The sequence below is a fragment of the Triturus cristatus genome, chromosome 3_1, assembly GCF_964204655.1.
Source record: "Triturus cristatus chromosome 3_1, aTriCri1.1, whole genome shotgun sequence".
NCBI classification, from domain to species: Eukaryota; Metazoa; Chordata; class Amphibia; order Caudata; family Salamandridae; genus Triturus; species Triturus cristatus.
The window spans coordinates 330,266,585-330,289,772 of record NC_140583.1 but is presented as its reverse complement, the minus strand read 5'-3'; the positions used below and the strand labels follow the sequence as shown (position 1 = coordinate 330,289,772).

Here is a 23,188-nt window from a genome sequence, read left to right as displayed (position 1 = left end):
TACCTTTTTTACTATTTTTTCGCCCATTTTTTCAAAAAGAAATGGGAGATTTGAGCCCACCTCTTTTGGTATTAAATATGCACAGTATAATTCAGCCTGACAAAAGCATCTTGAAAACGGTGTTCCTTCCTGGTTGGGGATGCCTTCTAATCTAAGGAGCGTTGCCAATGTAATTAAGGGCATGGCTTAAAAACCTGTTAGCTAAAAATCCGTGCTTAGCATAGTGTGCCACCCGACTTGTGTTTTGCTGTTTGTGTCATTGCATCCAGATATATGATACAACAAGTAACATCATACCTACAACTAAGTCAGGACTATTGACTTTGTCGATGGTTTTTAGTTGCATAAGATAAATACGTTGCAACTAGGGCTTGTATATAATATTGAAAAAGCTTCCACTTACAGCCCTGGTGACACCACGATAATGTTGCTGCTCCTGAGTTTCAAAAAGAGAAGGGAAATCCAGAGAGAAAATGACTATTTAAATGATTTCCCTGCCCCTATAATGCTCACCTGGCACGACTTCATACCGTAACTTATCCACTAGTGAGAAGTGAGCACGCGCACATCAATGTGCCTACTGTCACTACAGTCTGGAAAAAAACTGACTCCTGTGCCAAAAGAGACCCGTTTCGAGGCCCCCTTTAAAAAACTGCGGGTGCTCAGCACCGGTGAGACCCGGCCCACTTAAAGCCCTGCCCATTAGGGAATTTAAGCATAGTCAGTTTATTTCTATGTCAGAATCCTCCCTGCAGCAGAACATTTTGAATATACTGTCAATTTTGTGGACGATCATTTTGGCACATTATACCCTGGAATGCGTACACACACCTGAGCTGTAAATTCATTTTAGAGGGAGTACCTTCCCTGTCTATATTTACAGCTGTGAAGACCTTACTCATTTGTGCCACATATATACCTAGATATTTTAAGGACTTGGGGTGCCATAGCTTTCCCAGATCCGGGAGTTGGTCTTCCAGTCTTTGGGACAGAAGCCATCAGAAACAGCCAACACTTAGCTCAGTTTGATTTTGAATCCAGATAAATTCCTGACCTTGTCGACCAATTTTACATTCATAAGATCGCTCTCTCTAGATCCATATTATACACAAGATCTATCATATACCCTAGAGTGTCGTCTGCATAAAGCAACACTACGTGCGTCCTGTTTGGATACCCTTGTCCTCCATCTCCATTCGTAATATGGAAGCCCATGGCTTCACAGCCAGGGCAAACAACCGGGTTGACCATTGGCACTTTTCTCCCATGCCTTGCCCAGTTACCAATTTTCAGTGAGCACGTCTCTCATCTTGCCTCAGGCCTCTAGGCGAATGTACAACAATTTAGACAAGCGTATCATATTCAGATCAAAGTTAATTTGTTTTAGTACCCTGAACATGAACTCCCATTCCACAGAATCAAAAGCTTTCTTTATATCTAGAAAGCCACTGAATATTGTGTACTCCTTATTAAGTAAGAACAAAACACAAAGGCTTCCAACCCTATACCTTTACAATTGTATACATCACAGGGCTCGAAAAATCCCAAAATTCTTACTAGACTTGCAGGTCTTGTAACTTGAAAAATCTACTCGACCTAACTGTACTGCACTTGACCTCTGTGAGCAGCTACACAATGCTGCTTAACACCAACACTAGCTCACCTGAACCCCATCCTTTTTATAATGTCACGCTCTCAAATCTGTTTGCTCTTTTGGATGAAAATGTAGATAAAAATAAGTGGCAAAAGAATTCTATATTTTCATAATGTAGTGGAGTACAGGTTCAGGGATATGATATTTATTCTAACTTCATTGCCACCCAGCCTTCTCACCTGCCACTTGTTTCTAGTGATTAATCATACTACCTCACATGTTTTTAACTGCATTTCCTGGCATGTTGCAGGTGTTGGTACCAAATTGGATAATTTGGATTGGGTTTCTTTTATTAGAAGATCTATTATCTGCCTCCAAGAGACCTAGTTCATTGTGAATATTTATATTAATGGATACCATATATTGGGTACCGTGCCCAGGCACTGCCAAGGGTGAGCCATCAATTTTAATTTCAGTTAGGTTTGCAGGTAAAATATTGTGGGTTGGCATGGATTCTCCTCACTATCAGTTGGTGTGCTTGAAGTGCTCAGACACATTTAACATCTTGGTCATTAATTTTTACAATAACGGTTTGATCATCTTACTGATTTGTGTATGTCAAGCTATTGAATTTTGTTTTGCAAAGAATAATTTTTCTGCATTCCACTGGTGGCCTGAACGTTTCACTAAGCCACCTCCCTCCAAGCATGTGGTCAGAAATCTGGTAGAGACATCTAGCCGCAGGTTTCTTACCCTTGAACTTCCAAGTGTCCTGCTGGATCTGGAAGATATTTTGTTGCAGTACCCCTGCACGCCAGTAGGGTTCATCGGTCGACTCCATGTGACGTAGTCAGCCTCATGTTCATCGTCGTGACGTCCGCGTCATCAATATAACTGCATCTGGCGTGCTGATGTCCGTTCATTTTTTCCGCGCCAGCCAGCGCCTATCCGTTTAGGAGAGCTACCCCGTATCATTTTTTGACACTTTTTTTTCTGTGTGTATTACTGCCTCGTATAAATGTTAAAAAAAAAAAAAAAAAAGCCAGGCACATCGTTCTCCAGTAAATCACTTTCTTGGCATCTCCACTGCTAAGCTAGTGAATCCCACACTTCCTCGATAATACACTAGAAGCACTTTGCTGTTTCTTTCTCGCGCCATACTGTTTTCATGCACAAAAACTATTCAGTCTCTTTCACACCCAGTGTGTAGTTATTGTATAGCTCTTCAGACAAGCCGGACAGCACCTAGAATAATGGACTGCATGGCTAAACGCTTATAGGGTCCGAAAGGCGAGACCTATTGGCTATGCCAATGCGTGTTTCTTATTTTCGTTTAACCACTCTTCAAGAGTCCTTGTGTTTTGCAGCTGTCTCCCTAGTGTGCTTATCTTTCCCCTCTGTGCTCTGTGTTGTGCTATCCTTCTTGCCCGTGAGTTTATCCCCCAACCAATCCTGTTACTCTCGCACCCTTTTGCATTTCTTACTCCCCACTCCAAGTTGCTCTCCCTCCCATTTAGTTTGCTTCCCTCCCCCATGCCCTCCAGAATGTTTCTCTCCTACCAGCTCCTCTGCTTTCCCCAAACCTGTTTTCATTCCCCCAGATCTGTGATTTACTTTGCTGCCATGCATACATATTTTTGTGGTCATCTTAAACCTCTTTTTCATAAAACGTTTTAAACCAACACATTAATAGATTATGGCAGTGCACAAACATTCGGAGACCATCTTGAAGGAACAAGCATTGGCATAGCCAATAGGTCTCGCCTTTGGGACCTTGTAAGTGTTTACCCATGCAACAGTTGATGTTGTTGCACCAATGATATTGTGCTGCATAACTAAATACTTATAAGGTCCCAAAGGCGAGACCTATTGGCTAGTTTCCTGAAAACTATCACTCCATTGTTTAGTATTACTGCAGTGCTCTACATTTCGATCCCTTGGTCCATGGCCTCCAGTGCTGTCGGAGTAATATTGGCTGTAAAATCCGCATTAAATTTCTGGGAGATATTCACGGCAGTTATCCTCGAAGGATTTACTCCACAAATTGCTCTTTTCCGATGTCTTTCATGTCACTTGTAAGATGAGAGAGCACAGTAATGGAAAGAGACTCCTATGACCTTACTCTACCCTACAAGGAATTCAATTAATTGCAGCCATATGTTTTCATTACAGAGCTTCGCTGGTTACTGGTGTGTAACAAAATATTTTTTACATTGTAAATCTAAGGAGAGAAGCTAAACTGTCCTGAACAGCATTGACATGGTTTTCTAAGGAAAGAAAAAACTAAACTGTTCTGAACAGAGCTCTGTGCAGTTCCAATAAACCTATTCGTAGAAAGAGCAAAAAGGCTACACTCTAGATGTTCGATTTCATGCACACATTTCATGCACACGTTTCAAGACAAACCAGGACAGTCTTTCTCCCCTCTTGTCTTTAGCAGTGTCGCTAGAGGAAGCGAAGGGGAGAAGTTATGGGTGCCGGCGTCCTCATGCTGTCACCTTTGCAAATGGTTTCCCCGTGGCACGCACGCCTGTTTTTAGCCCGGGAGCCCGAAGGGGCCTTTGTAGTGGCGGCTCTGCCGCGTGCTCACCTGTGGTCTGGCGCTTAACGAATGTCTGCCTCCCGAAGATGTATATCAGCTGCCCGGGCCATCTGCCGGGGCCCTCCGGTGCCGTTGCATGTGTGTGTGTGTGGCCGGTGGCTGGGCAGCTGTCAGCGTGAGCTGGCATCCGAAGGCGGAATAAAGATGCGAAGCAGAGGCTGAGGGGGCAGCAGCAGCGCAGCCTTGCCCTTTGATAAGGTATCTGCATAATTAGACACAGCGGCTTCGGGTGAGCAGGCGGTTCCAGCATGGCGGAGCAGGGTCCCAGACAGGCTGTGGATGAGGTTAGGGTCCGAAGTAGCATCGCATTCACGCATCATGTGTTCATGTTAGGCAGCTGGGCGGGGAATGAGCTTCAAGGCCTCGGCTCATCAAAAAAAACAGGCATTGGGGAGCAGTTGTTCTGAGAGGAAAATACAATGCACTGAAGGCAGACAAATCAAGCTTGGGAAACTATCGTTTTCTTTTTTTTAACCAAATGCATTAAACACAGAACATATTTCTCATGCGCACCCCTAGCAAACAGCAAACCAGTGCGGCCCGCTGCCGGGAAAGTTAAAGTTAACGCGTGGACGCCTGTAGACGGTGAGGGCAATGACTGTTTTGAAGCACACTTGTGCTTGTGGCACCATCCGCCTTGTGGGTGCGAGCAACAGCCAATTAGCATGCGCGCCGCTGCTCGCTCCCGTAAGGTGTATGCTGCCACAAGCATGAGTATGTGCTTGAAAATGAGCAGAGCAACGGCTAAAGGCCCTCCTAAGCAGCGCATGCTCGCTGTGTAGGCAAGACCTAAAAAGCATTGTCACAGCCAAGAGTTCTGTGCTCCCTTTTAGAAGATGAGACCTACTGGATTTAGTTAGTTCTTATTTTTCATCTTCAATGGATATATAATGTTAAATTGAAAAGCACATTGCCCCAACGGTGTTTAGTAAGAGATACTTAAATATGTGCAAACTCGTTACAAAACTTTTTGGATTATTTTTGTTAATGGAAGGTTCTACTGATATGTGATGTTTGTGGTAGGCTGTTGCTGTTAAGTGAAAGATTTGAACAGAAAACATAACTACAAAACTTGACTGCACCCATGACGGAGCTAAATTTGCAAAATACCACTGATGATTAACAGTTCGTTAATGTAGATTGCAATATGTTTTGCCTGATTTCATAGTTGAAGAGTTGAGCAATGTTCTGTAATTGTGTTGGTGGATAAACGTAATATTGCATATTTTTTAGCATTAATAATTATGTTAACCCATATGTTTGTGCATTGTACATATTTTGTATGCTCAACTAAATGCTGTATTGTAAATCTTTGGCCTGGTTTTTTTTCTTTGCAGTTTGTCATCATCCTCCTTCTAGTTTTTGTTACAGAGGTTGTGGTGGTTGTTCTGGGTTACATCTACAGGGCAAAGGTAAATATCTAAACTTTCATATTGTATTTTATTCAGTCGAGTGCTACATTGAATTGTACAATTTATCAAATGCTTTTTGATTATTCAGTGCTTTTGCCAGGGTCCTTTGAGTTATACATCAGTGCTGGACTAAATTGTGTAGTGGTGTTGACTACATTATGCTACAAAAACTGCAAGTTATGTGTCATAATGTGGCACATTCTATAGCAGTATTAGTACAATATTAAACCCTGAAACAGCAACCAACAACTAAAAGATAACCAGTTACACGTTGTGCTCCATAATGTTTGGTGCTGTTTTTTTTAGTAACTTTTGATCCTTGTCTGAATTAGGCAGCATATGATGCATTTTATAGCAATTGCTGCAAATCCATCATTCTGCAGAAACAACACAGAATTGTGTAATTTAAGTAGCCCTGGCTATAGTCGTCTGACCAGACACTACGGGTTAATTGGTCTCCCTGGAGAGTGAATTTCGCGAAGCCGCTTTTGTATGTGGCGTCCTGCTGGGATTTGCAACCCTACCATTAACTCCAACAGACTGTGTCCTTGCCCTGATGGAACTTGTCTTAGATCTCTGGTGCTTAGCTAGTCCTGCTTGTGGAGGTTAGAGGAAGAAAATATATCGATTTTGATAACCGGAAGATTCCAAGAAATATGACCTATTAAGTTTCTAGGTCGCAGAAGCCACTTTCTGCTCAGAAGCAGACTATTTCCACGATTGAAGTACCTTCATTGGATTACATCATGTTATAGAGTTTCATCTGCAGTTTATATATGTATATCAAATTATGTATTGGCTGTGATTAAACTGCACAAAATGTGCATCTTCATACACAAAATATGAAGTTTCCTGATTCCAAAAGTCAGTACATCACTAAGCAACATATTTAACAGCGAGCCAAAAAAACAGTTTTTTCATGTGTCTATAGTGCTGTACCAGAAAGATAAACCTGTATGTGTAGTGGTGCTTTGTGACCTAAGATAAATTTAGGTTGCACCTGTCATTATTACTGGATCAGAAATCTGTTTTGAATGCTAACCGGAACCTTCTGTCAAATAGAAAAGTAATCATTACCAGCGGGAAGGTTATTATGTCTGATATAACAGTGAATGGGAAACAAAAAATATCTACTTCTAATCTGTTAGCTGGATACGCACAGATTTTGATAAATACCAAAGAATTACAATTATTTAATAAAAGTACGACTCCCATGATACTCTTGAATGTGATCAAGAGTTTAACGTGGATCACTGAAAACCGTTTCAACTAACAACGTAACCCAACATTCCCAAGATGAACTGAAAAAAAACCTTTCTATCTGAACAATGAAAGAAGACGAAAGGTGTGCTCAGAAAATGGCGGGGAAAAAACAAACTGCTTTTCAAGAAGTATGCAGTCAGTGTAGTGGGCATAAGGCATGTGAAGACTAGGTGATTTTTGTCCAAGGACTCAACAAGAAGGTAACTAATCAGCAAAACAGCGGTTAGAGGGCATAACGATGTCAAAAGTTGTATGATTAATAAGCCATATGACTGTTTGATCATCTTATAAGGAACTGAATTTATATTGAATTTTTTTTTTCTTCATGACTTTCATATCCTACATCATATTGTATAGAGATTATGTTGCTCTAGAAATATAAATGGCCCACTCTTGAAAGAACGGAGCGCAATTGAAATATAGTTTTACAAATACCCTAAATTACATTGTCTCTTTCAGAAGAGTCGAGATGTCCCAAAACGCTTCAAGAGAAATCTGTTTTTGAGATGATCTAGAATGAAATAGAAGGAGTCTGGGTTTATAATGAAAAAAAAATAAACATAATGTATTAAGTATCTTCTAAATATGTAAGCAATACAATAAACTATAATTCTGAGAATCTTTAAAAAAAATAAATTCAGCTGTTTAGAAATTTGAGGGAAATTGCATGGATTAACTTTTTATGTATTTCCTTCCAAGTATCTAAAATGTAAAATACCACATATATTCATTCTCTGTAGAGCTGAGTAAATCTTTAGTTGACCCCCTTATTTTGCGTCGACAGATATGCTCCACTTTTACTGTGGGCTCAATTACAGTCCTCTTGGCGTAGCTTTGCCTCCAAACCATTCTCTTAAACCTATTAATTGCTTCTGTCTCAAGCGGCACAGGTTGAGCCTCTTGTATAGTCGACAGGCTTGGTACGTTACCTGGCTACCCATTGCTTGGTTAGACAGTCTGATTCTTGCAGAGCAGATACAAAAATGCCCCACCCCCCACACACACTCATTTTGACCATGTTAATAGATAATAGATGCCTGATACAAGAATAATTCTGCAGGAATATATACACGAAGAACTTGCTTTTAATGCTAAGACACTGCACTGAAGTTGTTAATTGTATGCTAAATGTTGTCTTGGATTAGTTGCATTTGCTTAAATCCACTACATGTAAGGGCATGCCTTAAGAAAACTAACCGTCCAACTGTTTCTGATAACTTTGAAAGTTGTTACAGACTACACAACTGAATATTTCGTATCTTGATGTTGACAGCATGTGTTGTTGTAGATAATTATACTCTGCATACTCCGGCCATCATGTGATGGGCCGATGTTTGCAACTTGTTTTTCTTCTAAGACGTTTGAGTGTCAAGATCTGTTGTGACTCACCCTTGCTCCACAATCTACCAGAACACCGCCTCCGTCACAGGATCTTTTATTGAGCCATCCGCAACGAATCTTAAGTCGTCTTGCCTGTTATTTGGAGAATGTGCCTCATGCAAAGGTATGCAGCATACACATTCCAATCTTGCCCTGCGTATAATGCAAATGGCCCTGGAGTAATCCGTGCAGTATTTGTAAGCTGTCCATCTCGCTAACTCATGAGGTGACCTACTTTGACTCCTGCTGTGCCTTATGCTGTCAAAGGACCTTCTGATACCAAATGTGTTGGGCTGGCCCTCTGGCTTTCCAATAGCCTAATGTGTTGAGTCATTTTCTCGGAGGCCTCAAAAGCAGAAGAGGAAGCAAGAACTCAATATGTTGTATACTGTTGTATACTTGTAAAGCGCACAGCTGCCCCAGCAGCGGGGCGTCCCGGTGCTGTATACCGCTGGGGAACCCATCCTGGCTTTCCCTGTAAGATGGTCCCTACTGGGCATCTCCAAGGTGAAGACAAGCATCCCCGGCGCTGATGGGGCCGTAAGTGGAGATTAAGCAAGCTATTGCCCAGAGTTGCTGAGTGGGATCCATGGTTAGAGTAGGCACCGAGGCACCGAGGCGAGAATTATCGAGTCCGCTGACCTTGGCCCAAGACCCTGCCGCGTCGGGAATCGAACCCTGGTCCCGGGCTAACCTCTGCTTCCGGGTCTGCCGCCTCAAACCAGTGAGCCACACCACTCCACTGTGGACCCATACTCTGGGCCTGAAAACCAGACCGATTTTCCCCCATACCGCTTCAGCTCCACAAGGTCAGTCTCCACACCTAAAACACAGTTCGACAGAGCAACACTCCTGCAGAAGTTTGTCTATGATCCTCCAGTCAAGCCGAAAATGGGATAAACCTTCAGCATTCGCCAGACTAGAGACTGGATCGAAGCCTACCGAAACCCACCAAAGCCCCATTCAAGGGTACCGAGTGGTTGTTTGGTGCTGCCTTGACCTGCGGGCCCTGTGAAGGCCCACTCGCAAACTAAATCAACACCTAAAGTGCACCATCACAAACATCGAAATCCCCTTAGAATTCCCCCATCCAATTTGAGATCTGATGTTACCAAGGGGTTGATCCATCTTTGAACAACTCTCTGAGGTCCTCGATGCCAAGCAGAAAAATGTTTATCCTTTCTTACAGTGGCAGCATCCTCACCAGTCCCTGCTCCAGGACTTATCTGGATTAAGTGCAAGCTTCCTTTCAAGTGTGTGCCAGTCCTCGGCAAACCTTGCCATCTAGAGGTACAACTGCCTACTGTGCAATAATTCAGTAGACCAGATAGCGCCATCCGGTTACAATCCACACCATGGAAGACAAACTAAAGAAAATGCTGAGATTGGTTAAAAGAGCTGAATAAGGCAAGGGTGGTCATACCCAGAGCTGATAAGAACTTTAAGCCTGTTCTTGATGATCCTGTCTAGATCTGTGACCAGGCCACCTCCTACTGAATATTCGTGCACCCCGCATGAAAGATAGTATTAAAGCAGCAACACCCCACCTCCCACCCTTGCCCCCGCCCCCAACAAAAATTCAAGGGCATAGACACAGTGGTGCTCTGAGCTACCACTCATTTGTTCATTGTCAATTCTGTGAGTTCCTCTCTCGCTATGACCTTAACTTTTTGGGCGCGATAGAGGAACTGATCAAGCACCTCTGAGTCCTGCAGGAAGTGGGGCTAAAATGTTGTTGCTGAGGGCACAAACATCAACAATGCAAATATTTGATGCACCCTCAATGCAGCAGCTATTGATACTAGAGAGATTAACACCAGCTTCCTCCTCTGCAGGCATATCTGGCATACTATTTCTGAATTTTGGCCCAGGTGCAACAACTACTTCTAAATGTTCCTTTTGATGGTGAGCATCTGCTCCGGTCCCAGTTCTCCCTGTGCCTGCGTATTAGAGTTTATAACCTGATACAACACAACGACAGAGAGCCTGTTGGGCGGTACTGACCTCACAGTTTTCGCACAAAAGCATCAAAGAAGCAAACGGAAACAAAACCTCGCCACATCAACATTACAGCACTCGTTTGAAGACTGACATTTTTTTTCCTAATGTGAAGTATAAGCACGCATTGTTCTGAATGATGACATTTAAAAGGTCTTTAACGGAAGCAGGACTTTCTCACTGTGTCACCTTCACTATCCAGTTGGGGAAAAAATACTGGAAAACTACTGGAGTTCAAAGAACATGAGTAGCTGTGGCACGCAAGACCGATTGGAAGGTATGGCATAGTAGAAACCCCAGGATTGCCGCAGCCAGTGAAAGTCAATTGTGCTAAATGCAAGAAGGCTGGCATGGTCATGGGGGCGAGAAAAGGCTGCTTGTACCATACTGATATTTAGTTGCTGACCGAGAAAAGTGTCGAATTTATCACTTGCCAGTGACTACAACCCTGGCCTTCAGGAAGACATAACTTTCCCCACTAGCTGCTGGAGACAGTGGAATTACTTGAACGCTCCAACAATCCGGCATGGGCTCTCCACACAGTTCACTCCTCAGTAATGGCAGCCTTTTGGAGCCGGATTCAAGGACGCTGAAATACCACTGTGAAAGGCAAGAGATGGAGGGATCATTTCTACTTTTCCTTCTCAAAGAGTGTAGATCGAAGCATTACCAAGGGCCACAAAATGATCACATTACAGGGATATCAATCTTCAGAATATCCTTCAAACAAATTCAGTTTAGAAAGGTTAGATCTTGTGTCACTGGACATTTGAGTAAAGGCGTTTTTTACTGTTGATGGATAACAAAACACTTCTACATTATTTACTTGTTTTTTTGTAAAGCACCACAAACCACCCCCCATATGGCAGTCTCGAAACACAGAGTCCAATACACAGATCGCAGAATGATCACTTCAAGACTGACAGTAGGCACTCACCAGTGGAACATAATTACCTGACAGAATCCATTATTCTCAAATATCAACATAGATGAATAAGCCTTCTAGAAGAGTCGTGTAACTTGAGGTGTAGACAGCATCTGGTTTTAGGCATCTAACCTACAGCCCAGGCACAAGGCAAGAGATTGAAAAGGAGCCACTTAAGGGGGTCTGGCTAACTCAGTCTGTTCAGTAAATGGGTTTTTAGCATTCTACCCACCTTAAGAAAGGCAGTTTCAAGCCGTGGGTTCATGGCAGTGAATCTGAGAGGTAGGACCCTGGCACACTGAGTCCCAATACCGACTTTATTGCAACTGACCTGCTACAGAGGGTGCCATTTAACGCTTTGTGGAGGTGATTGAAGGAATTGATATTCACTCTTCCCTTTCCTGAAAGCCAGAGAAGTGTCAGGGGAAGCATACAATGGTTGTATCATTTCAAGCCACTTGGATGCGATATGACCACAACAAGAAACACAACGATGCCATTGCTGGATACCTTTCAGGAATAGACACGGGTATTACCCATAGGCTGGGTGGTCCCGAAAGAAAAGGTATCACAGAACACATTCGCACTTCTATTTATGGCTGAAGCGTGGGTGTTACATCCTCCCTCGCCGTCTTCTTATACTAAACGGATGTTTGGCTAACAATGATCCCACTGTCGAGGGCAGGCCTATTCCCTAGAGTGCTCTCCGCACTCCAGAGAAAACGCTGCAGGACCCGAAAACAAATCGCTGCTTAAACCGAGCTTCCCAAGAAGCCTCTAGTTGTTCAAGCCGTTAGCGACATGTCTGCTGCAGAATCCCGGGCAGCCGCTAGACCAGCCACGACCTGTCCATGGGGTTTAATGGGTTTTAAAACAATCACTGCCCCAGTCTCGCGAAATCCCCCCCATGGTATCCACTGCCTTTCACTGTAGTCTGGCAGACTACCACGCACGAGGCCCGGCCTACAAGGAAGATGCGAGGATTCCTCTCAGGCTTGCGCCTATGCAGGGCAGAGGAGCGGGGCCTGAGGCGGCCACATTTCAGACCCTCACATCTGTAGGGTGAGTAGGCCTCGCCTCCGAAAGATGCCCAAGCAATGCCTGGCGTGCGACAGCCTTCTCCTCTGCCCTACATGTCTTTCGGCCCCACTGCCGCCACAACTCTATATGGCAATCTCCTGCTGCAAATAATCACCCAACGATACGTCAGGCAGGTCACAGGGGAACGGAATGCAGCAAGGAAAAAGAAGTTAAACTGGGAGGGAGCGAGTCTACATCTACCGTCACTATAAATAACCACCAAATATAATTTAGCCTTTCGAATGGATTTTGACGTTCTAATGCGAAGCCATGTATTTAGCAAGAGTCCAGTCACTGAAACAGGGCATTGGCAATTTTGCTCGCAAAAGTGTCAATTAGAATGCCAGCCCAAGGGGCTGTGTTCCGGCCTCAGAGAGGAGAGTGGAAACCTGAAAAACCACATAATCGAGTGCTATCTGGGTCTTTCTTCCTTCAGCGATCGACACAATGAATCCCACAGAATTCTGTAATAGAAATTGTAAGTGCAGCTGTTAAAGAAACAATAGTTAGCCTGTGAGTTCCACACTTTGTCAATATCATTACCATAAGATCCATAGGGAAGTGCTGCTCTATAGTTTCATGCGCAAGAGTGAGCAAGGAATCCTATTCCAAACGAGCGCCGCATACAGAAAGGGAAGTGGCCGCCTACAATAATAAACAAGTGGGAGGGGTCGGGGTAGTGCGGCCGAGAGCAGGGACATGCAGCGTTTACCTTGCGGGAGTGAGCGCGATAATTGCTGACACATGGCGCCGCTGCTCACTCCCGCAAGGGAAACACCAGACGTGCACGCGTTGCAATTGAAGCAATGCAAAGCGTGCACGTTTTTGGGCAAAAAAGCTGATCGATTCCAAGAGGTCCCCTCCTATGCAGCGCATGCGCCCTGTGTAGGTGAGACCTAATCAAAAAGGACTTTGATATTGTCAAGTTCATAGGTGCCCTGCAGTCTCCTAGTATCAGATCTGCCTTTTACAGACCACAAACCTGGTGTGGTATTAAACTGGCAGTCTCATGCCAGAGACCAGTCTATCGCCAAAACCGCCACCCTTTCAAGACACCAGCAGACCAAAACCTTTCAGCGGGAGACCTACAGGAAAAATGGCCGTGGTGCCTTGGCTAGAGGCAACTCAGCCAGGAAAGTGACTGCCAGTCCATCCCCCAATCGCACATTGCATTTTAGGTGGGGAGAGAGGTATTTCTTCTTCATTGAAAAGACCGCACCTACGATCAGTGGGTGTTTTTTTCCATTGTGGAAGAACGGTACTCTCTGGCTGCTACCCATCATGCAACAACATCATCCTTGGCTCAGACCAGCTTTATAAATAAAAACCACACTCTCACAGTAGTGTCCCTACTGCTAGGGTTGGCAGTCACCAACCGTGTCAAGAAGTCAAATCTTCAGCATCAGAAGATCCAGCCCTTCTTGGGCTTTTTTTCTAAACCTGGTAACGAGGATACCCCAACAAATGGAGGGTGCTGACATTCCACAACGTTCCCTCTCTGTAAGATGAAAATGTTGTGGATGACTGCCTCCTGCTTAGCGATAGTGCCACATAATCCATGTTACACATGCCATAATTCCCGGAGTGTCTCTAGAGGCAGTGGGGACAAGCGAAAGACAACTGAGAAGATCTTTTGTTGATAATGATCAGGAAACGGCACTCTCTCCTAGGTGAAACAGCAGAGTCTTTCATGGTGTGGAGAGAGAAGCCCCATAAAAAGCCCATACAAGGCACCTGGGCCCCTTATTGCCAGGGGTACCATCAACTACCTGGAACTGCTAGCCATCCATTTAGCCCTCAGTGGAGAAAGAGCCCTGTTGGACTTGGCCCTTTTTGCAGGGTCATCCCTGAACTTTGTGCCTTCCTCCTAGTCTTTTTTTCTGACCTGGTGTTGATGGTTTTAGGACTCTGGGCACTTTAGCACTGCTGTCCAGTGTAAAGTGCGTGTGCTCTCTGTGGTAAACACGGTAAGATTGGTCTACACCGGTTTGGCGTATTTAATTTACCTTTCATTCTCTTGTAAAGTGGTATCTCAGATACCCGAGGCCAGTAAATTAAATGCTACTGGTGGGCTTGCAGCTCTGATTGTGCCACCCACCAAAGTAGCATTTCAAACCTGTCTCAGGCCTCTGCCATTGCAGGGCCTGCGTGTGCAGTTATTTGCCGCTGTGACGTGGCACATAAAGTTGGTGCCATGTCTGTGACTCTCCCATTTCTACATATTAGTCACCCCTAAGGTAGGCCCTAGCTAGCCCTATGGGCAGGGTACATTGTAGGTAAAAGGTAGGACATGTACCTTAATTGTGTGACATGTCCTAGTAGTGACAAACAGCCATTTTGGTTTATCACTGCTGTGAGGCTGCCCTCTCATAGGAATGCATTGGGGATTCCCTGATGTGTTTGTGGTCGTTCCTGATATGAGAGGAGAAGCGTGGTGAAGTTTGGTATGTTTGGAATAGTGGTAATAAATGCTGCATAAGATCTGTATTTGGAGTAGTGGGAGGAGTAGCCCCTGACCCTTAATAGGTCTGTGCCTACATTGTACAATGCTGGTCCCCCGCCACCACACCCGTGGTGTGTCTGGGGCCAGGACCTGCCTTGTCAACGAGGACTGTTGAGCACTGTATAGAAATGTTTGAGTACCTCCAGAACTGGTTTAGACTAGGTCCAGAGCCTTGTGCAGGAGAAAGAACAAAGGCAATCCTGGTATAAATATTGTGGCTGTGACCCCATGTTGGTGGTACCTACTTGGAGCTGTATTGCTGCAAGACTGCTGGGCCAGGAGGAACTGCCGTTGGACCCAGCTGCTGGCTCCTGGGGGTCCCTAAGCGCTGGCCTGCCTGTGCCCAGCTCTGCCTCTCTGAACTGGGGACTTAACACCTCGTGAGCGCTTCATGGTAATTGCTGATTGGCCAGAGGACGGGAAGAGTGCCTCAGGGGGTCTGCTCTCGAAAGCGCTGTGCAGAAGGAATCCCGGCATGGGGATTATTGCCGTGCTGCCCGATTGTGGACGGGAGCCTACCCCACTGTTCTATGCCCAAGGAGTTGTGGGTGGGGCTTGCGGCGGAGCAGCCGGGGCTCTGCTACATGGCCCGAGCTGTCTGGCAGAGTGAGTAGGACGAGGAATTCCGATTCAGGAGATCCTCTGCAGCCAAGGAAGCGGGTAGGAGCCAAGCAGAAGCAGACTTCGCTCCAGATACAGGTCGGCACATGCATGGGCCGGAAGTCAGGCAAGTCCGCCGAAAGAGATGGAGCCTTGTGACTGCTCGCAGCAGCTGTGCACCGCCGGAGAGTGGCGGCGAGAGGAGAGGCTCGACCGGCATCTACACATGCGGTAGGTACAGAGGAGTAAAACACGCCGTGAAGCTGCGCAGAGAGAAGCCGCAGGTGAGCTTTCTGGGGCCCGACTCGCCGGAGTGAGGGTGAGTCTGGCCATTGAGGAAATATGCCTACGCGGGAGAGACCTGGTAGCGGTGCTGGAACCCTGGACATTAAAGGCCTGATTTCTGCTGCACTTGAAAAGACAGGGACATTCCTTTTTGGCCTATAATAAGAGTCCCGGTGGGTGGGGCTTGGGAGGCTCTGTTAGTGCCGGTTTTCACAGCTGCACCGCAAGGTTGCGGGCAGCTGCAACAACGGGGGCATTTCTTCTTTGGCATCCGAGAAACAAGGGTGAGATGCACCCTCGCCCCATTTGGCGCCCTAATTTTGGTGGATATAGGGCATTACAGGGAAGTCCCAGACAGGCCCCAGAGGAAGGCCAGTGGGCCTGTGAGCACCTGAGTTGCTGGTAGGGTGCAAAGCCCTAAGGTAATGTGTGCACCTGGGGAGTATTACTATGGTACACTTCTAAATGTGATTTATGCCTATTGTTTATGCATAATGTGTCTATGCTTAGTATAGTATCGTACCAGTAGTTACTGGTTGTTTTGTATTCACTACTTGCATTCTGATGGTTCTGACAGTGCCCCGATTGGCCCTGTCATGTGTATAATCCCCTGTAAAGTATTGCCTAGTGCCAGATAGCGCCGTGTATATTTGTGATAAGGATCTAATGTGTTTATGAGTACTGCAAAGGATATTGTTTTATATAACCTTGTGTTGTTTCTTTTGTGGTGTGCCTAGTGTGTTGCTGCTGTGTGAGTGTGTTGCGCAAACGCTTTACACATGGTCTCCGGGATAAGCCTGAATGCTCGTGCCAAGCTACTAAGGGGGTGAGCAGGGGGTTATCTTCGGCGTGTAACTCCCTTGCCCTGACTAGAGTGGTGGTTTCTGCCTGGCTTAAGCGCGAGCCCTAGCCAACCAGAAATCCCATTTCTAACAAGTCCTCATAAAGATGGACAACATGACAGCCATGAAGCCACTCCCCCTGCTCTGTTCACTGGCTCTTGAGATCTGGCATTGGCCAGTTTGCAACCGCATTAACCTTGTTGGCAGAACATTTGCAGGGAGTTGAGAATGACTTTGTGGACCTATTCTTCAGGACATCTCGACAATCTAGTAATTAGAAATCTACCCTACCACTCGGACCTATTCTCCCGTCCCCAAATACCAAATCTTTGCCTCCAGGTACCTACTCCAACTATCTAGGAACAAAACACTATGGGTGAACTGGTCAGGAATATTTGTCTCTACTTTTCCTCAGCTTCCACTCATCTCGGGCCTTGTGAACATGAGGCAGGTGACCATGACACTCGTCTTAGCACCAAATTAGGCAAGACAGACTTGCTATTTAATGCTCCTAGAGATGTCTGTCAACTCTCACAAAAAGCTCCTGCTGCGGCTGGACTTTCTCACTCAACATCAGGACCAGCTCAGACACCCAGATCCCAGGTAGCTGAACCTCACGATCATATACCTTCTTTCCTAGAGTGTGGTTGCTGCAAATTTCTAGAGGAATTCATGCTTCTGCTGTAGGCGATACTCAAACTCCCCACTTGTGCCTGCAATGCAGTTAAATGGAAGAGGCTCATACTTTACTCTCTCTAAACAGTTACATCCCCTGAAGGTTTCTGTACAAAAAATGTTATGCTACCTCCTTCACCTATATAAGGCAGACCTTGAATACACTTAAACATGCTTACACCTAACTGGAGTTGCAGCATAAAACCAGAATAGATGGAACTCAATACTTTTCAAAGTCCCAGTCATTAATGCCTCTATGGAAGGCCTTAAAAGAATAATACATCCCAAAACGCCTCCTGACCCTATGTGAAACCTGAATTTGATCCTCACCTGACTTTTAGGCCTCCCCTTTGAGCCCTGAAGCTCATGTGACCTACGATTCTTGTCTTGGAAGATGTCTTTTTTGTAGACACAACCACCTACATCAGACACATTAGTGAGCTCCAAGCTCTTGAAAGTACAGGAATCATTCATCTAATTTCACAAGGCTAGAGTAGTCCTTTGGACCAACCTCAGGTTTCTGCCAGAGGGTGTTTCACCCTTTCACATCATCAGGCCAATAAGCTGCCAGTCTTATTCCTGCAACCAGAGTCTGTAGTTGAAAGAGTCATACACCCCCCTGATATTGGGATGGTGCACTTGTACTACATTAGTAGAACTAAATCGCCCTCTTGATGAAGACCATTTGTCTAAAGCTGAACACCGGCAAGACTAGAACCGTAATCTTTGAGACAAGCACACCACCGTGGGACTGCCCCTGGTAGCCAACAAAGCTAATGCCGACACCCACCCATGCCAAAAGAAATCAGGGTCCTCATCGACAGCAAAGTTGACATGACAACCTAAGTCAATGCCGTCACTGCCTCATGGTTCCATTCCCTGAAGATGCTGAGTAAGATTTTCAGATGACTCCCAATCAGCACCAGGAAAACAGTCACGCCCTAGTCACAAGCAAGGTGGACTAAAATGCTGCAGACCATTCAGAATTTGGCTGCCAGAATCACTCTCAACCTCCCATGCCACATTCGCATCACACCACACCTGAAGGAGCGCCACTGGCTCCCCATTCACAATCATCACCATTCAAACTCCTCTCCCACACTTTCAAGGCATTACATAACACTGTGACCAGCATACCTCAACAATCATCTGCTTTCAGAAAATTTCCAGACACCTCTGCTCACCTGGACTCCTACTTGCATAAGTCCCACATATACAGAATACCAAATTGAGGGTGAGCTTTCTCCTCATTGCTACGAAAGCATGGAATGACCTGCTGTTACACATAAGAGCCTCCTTCTCACTTATTGAATTCCGCAAGAACCTGAAGACTTGGCTTTTCAAGTAGTCCCGCCTGGCCCTAGGTGTGGCTATACTCTAACCTGCTCAGAACCAGGATACCGTCCCCTGGTGATAGTGTACCCTACAAAACTGCATAACATAACCCCAAGTACTACTATGTGGATATTCTAGCCCATCGACAGGTTTTAGTTTGCCACACTGTCCTGAGAAAACTGTTACAAATATTTGCATCATCTGCTCGCTTGCCACTGCTTGGGGAGGAACTACTTTACAGTCTATCCAGTGCTTGTGTATATACAACCACACATGCTACAAATGGAAAATGCTGCTTACACGCTAACCATCTGTTTTGTAGCGTGCAGTGCTGTAGATTCACTTGTCCCCACAGATTTATTTTGCCCTCATTTTTTTTTTCCTTTACAGTGCACAGCACACTCTCTTCGAAGCTCCTTCACATACACATTTCTCCTGCTGAGCACAAAATAAACTGCGATGGAGGGGTGTCCTAGTACATTGTGGGCCAAGGGTGAAGTTGTAACCGGTCTTGTGACTCCAACTTCTTCGAAGAAAAACAAGTTGCAAATGTCTGGGATCGAAATTAGATGGCAGTAATACACAGAACATGTAAATATACAGCACTACGAATAGATAGTTTGAGGGCAAGTAACATTTCTCCTGAATGAATCAAGCCCCTGTTGGTTCTAGATCATTCTGTTGTCTATACCAACTGACAGCCTTCTTAGAGACAGTCTTTTTCCTGATGAGCATTACTTCTGTTGTAACTGCGACAAGATGGCTGTACGCATTTGAATTTATTTCACAATATTGCCAGATTATCTTTTAAACTTCCACACAATTTTACCTTTGTAAAGGCATTGCTTGGTGGGCTTCGAAATTGTCTTTGCTTTGTACTGAAATATTGACATGGATCAAGTCTCTCCCCCCCCCCCCCCCCCCCCTCCCAATTAATTGTCATCTGCGTTGGCCCAGATCCACTAATGACATTTAGTTTGTGAGAAAGGGTTAATTATTACAGAGAAGTAATAGTTATACCGCTGTTTAGTGCTTTTCAAAGAATATGCATGATTCAACATGACTACCTCATGGGCTTTTGGATTGCCTAGACATTTCTTCTGGCTAAAAGAGCAGAAGCCTGAGATGTGGCACTAATGTAGGTCATCAGTTTGCTCTCTGTGTGGCAGAGGGCACCCACGTCTGTTGCCAGTTTTGTTTCTTGAACTTTATTTCTACTTGTCAAACGATGCTGCCATTTCTGCAATAGGAGGATACATTTCACGAGGATGGATTAATGGAACATTAGCTCTGAGGAAGCTATTCTTGTAGTCTGGGTAACTAGTTGTTAATTGTGACCGAATCTGTTACCTAGATAAGTAAAACGCCCATGCAGTTGCCAAGTAAACTTTACTGAAGGTTTTGATGCAACTTTTTGGATGAACTTTAATGATTGCTTAGGCTTACTTTTTTCTTTGTGAGCACCAGAATGAGTTTCTTTTTTAAAAATGTCACGCTTTAATAGAAGAGCTTCCCTCATGTCCCTAGATTATTTTGTTTTGATCAATGTGATGAGCAGCATGCACAGCACACTGTCACAATGATACAAAGTGAAGCCCGTCTGCATCTTTAGGCACCGACTGCTTTCTCTTTGCTCAATGCTCAGACGACACATCTAAGCCCCCCCCCCCGAGTCACACAAGTGTGGTATTGTTTTTTTTTTATCAAGAGAAATGTGGAAATGCTGACCAATAAGAATTTTGGGGACCCCCCTACGATTTCAGAACTTTCCTTCACAGAAATGTGAGGAAAATACTTGACTTTGGCCAATTTATGGTTTGCAGTGTATTCTGGGTAATAAAATATAGTGGCATCCGCACACGTAACACCACCCTGAACTTCCCTGGGTGTCTAGTTTTCAGAAATATCTGTATTTACTAAGATTAGTTGGGTGGCAGTTAGGCCCAGGCACAAATACCGCAGCTACCCAGCAAAATAGGTCAGTTTTCAAAATAAAAACACAATGTCTCCACGTTGCATTTTGGGGGTCTTTCCTGTCACAGGTGATATGCCTAGCCACACAAGTAAGGCACCGTTGTTATCTCGAGAGGTGTGGGAATACAGAATAGTTGGACATTCATTATTATCAATCACATTTTTGGTTTCCAAATGTAAGCCAGTGTTCAGAAAAGCATACTTTTTGCAAAATGTCCTCCGACTCGTATGATAGCATGGGTTACAACAAATTAGGAGTTGTACATGTAACCTCTATTCCTAAACTCTGTATCTTGGGTGCATTTCAGAAATATTATAAGCTGTAGCTCAGTAATCGGGTCTTGGTATTGCATGCTTTTGGACCACCTGCAAATACTACATATCCGTGTGACCGAAAGGATCTTATGAATGTAACCATATTTTACTATTGTAAATAGGCTGTCAGTGCAAAAAATTACAGAAGAAAATATTGACACATATTTCTCCTTATTCCTTTTTTAATATTATTTTAGATGAACCCTTTCTCAAGATGCCCTGCATTTCTGGACATGGCTGGAACATCATGACATTTCCCTGGTGTTCAACACCTAGCAGGCTCTCTGAACTCCTGGGCAGACTCACTCAGCCGTTGATTCCTAGTGAATCCCAAAGGCGTCTCCATTCCGAGTTGGTGCAAGGTCTCTGCAAAGAGTGGAGATGGCATTGGTTTTATTTGTTTCCCACCACCGAGAATGCGCATTGTCAGCAGTTCTGCATGCTGGAGTACCTAAGGCATCTCTCCCTCGAAGATGCTTTTCGTCTCGAGTGGAGCTCAGGCCTCCTATATGTCTTTCCACCGATACCACTCCTTCCCAGAGTCCTCAAGAAGATCAGGAAAGACATGGCTCTGGATTGAGCACGGAGAGTCTTGTATCCTGAGCTGTTGAGGATGTCCAATGGTCCTTCGATGAGACTACCTCTTCAGGATGATCTTCTGTTGCAGCAGCTTTGCCTTCTTGCATGGAGCTTGAGTGGCAACAGTTGATAGCCTTTGACCTTCAGCCCCAAGTCTGTAATATCTTATTGGCAGCTTGGTGTCCCTCCACTAAGACAATGTATTCCTTCTGTTGGGGCACGTTTTTGGCATGGCGTGCAGAAAAACATATTGACCCTTTCTCTGCTCACCTTTCCCAGGTTCTGTGGTTTATTCTTACGCTGGCCCAGCTGGGCTCTGCATTGGGCACATTGAAGGGTTACTTATCTGCCATATCAGCATTTCTGTGGTTGCCAGATAAGCCTTCTCTTTTCAAGTTCCCTATTGTAAATAGGTTTCTAAAAGGTCTTCAACATCTGTTCCCTCCAGTCCCCTTAATTACGTTTCAGTGGGACCTCAACCTCGTTCTTACCTCCCTGATGTGCACTCTCTTCAAACCGCTTGAAAGACAGACTTTTGCGTGGCAATAACATTTGCCAGGATGTTTGGCTAGTTGCCGGTGCTATTAACTCGCCTTCCTTTTGTAACATTAAACCCTGCCAAGCTGGTCCTTTGCACTCCAGCATCCTTCTTACCAAAGGTAGTGACCCAGTTCTACGTATGCCAGTCTCACCCTACCTACCTATGATCCTCTACTTCATCCCTTTAAATAAGAGAAGCGACTCTACCGGCTGGAACCATGAAGAGCCTTTTCGTTCTATCTTGCCTGCACAAAAGAGTTGCGGGTACACTATCATCTTTTCGTGGAGTATGTCGTAGCCCAGAAAAGGAAGGCGGTGCATAAATGGACCATCTCACAATGGATCGTGCTTCTTCATCAAAATCTGTTAAGCACTGGCCAGGAAGCAACCCCCTGAGGGCTTGTGTGCTCATTCTTGTGTGGACAGTAAGGTCCGTCTGTACGGGCACTTTTCCTGTTCTGTTCCTGCAAGACTTCCTATAGTGAATGTGTTTTGCAGATCCACCTCTGGAGAGGTATTGCTTGGGTATCTATTCTAAGGTAACGAATCTGTGGCTAGAAGTCTGTCAGATGAGCACATTACTTACCTTCAGTAAAGCCTTATCTGATAGAGACTCTAGCTAGATTCCTTTGTGACTCACCCATCCTCTCCACTGTGCAAACAAATCTAAGATTCAGGGTTGTTCTCCATTAAGGGCCCTAGATTCACACACAGGTGGTCAGTGTTCTTCATGGCACTGCGCTTCTTTCGTGACAAGTCGCCAAAAGAAACAAGCATCAGTTTGCTGCTGTGGTGCCTATGTAGGCACTTCGCGCGTCACTTCCAGTGTGGACGATGCCAAACCATGCCACCAACTGGCTCGCAGGGGTAGTGCTCACAGAAAATTCCGGATCCAGTCTGAAGCCAGGGAAAAATTCTAAGGTAAGGAATCTGCGGGTAGCTAGAGTCTCTACCAGATAAGGTATTACCGAAGATAAGAAACTTGTTCGCCGGTCTGTCTCTAAAAGTACTGAAGTAAGTGGGATCCATTTTGGATCCCCTTGGCTAAGCATGGCACAAAATGGGGGGTGAGGACTACCTTCCCAAACAATGTAAGTGTTTTGCCTGTATTCATGTGTTCAGGGGGGTGAAGACCCAGACATTGTAATGAGGATGATGGGAGCAGGGCTACCTCTAGATACGCCATGAAATCTTTGTTCGGAAGAAGCTGCTGATTTAGTTTTTCTTGCATACTGCCTGTTAGTGGATGATAGGGCTTAGGGATGGGACTGCACTTTCTATTGTTC

At 45.0% G+C, this 23,188-nt stretch overlaps 1 protein-coding gene across 1 annotated transcript in view; it reads left to right on the top strand.

Moving 5' to 3' along the window:
- Positions 1–23,188, top strand: part of TSPAN3 (tetraspanin 3) — a 192,921-nt gene that overhangs the window by 81,937 nt on the left and 87,796 nt on the right. The window contains exon 3 of the mRNA XM_085644042.1: positions 5,534–5,608. Coding sequence (XP_085500168.1) covers positions 5,534–5,608 — 75 coding nt within the window. The remainder of the gene's footprint in view (positions 1–5,533; positions 5,609–23,188) is intronic.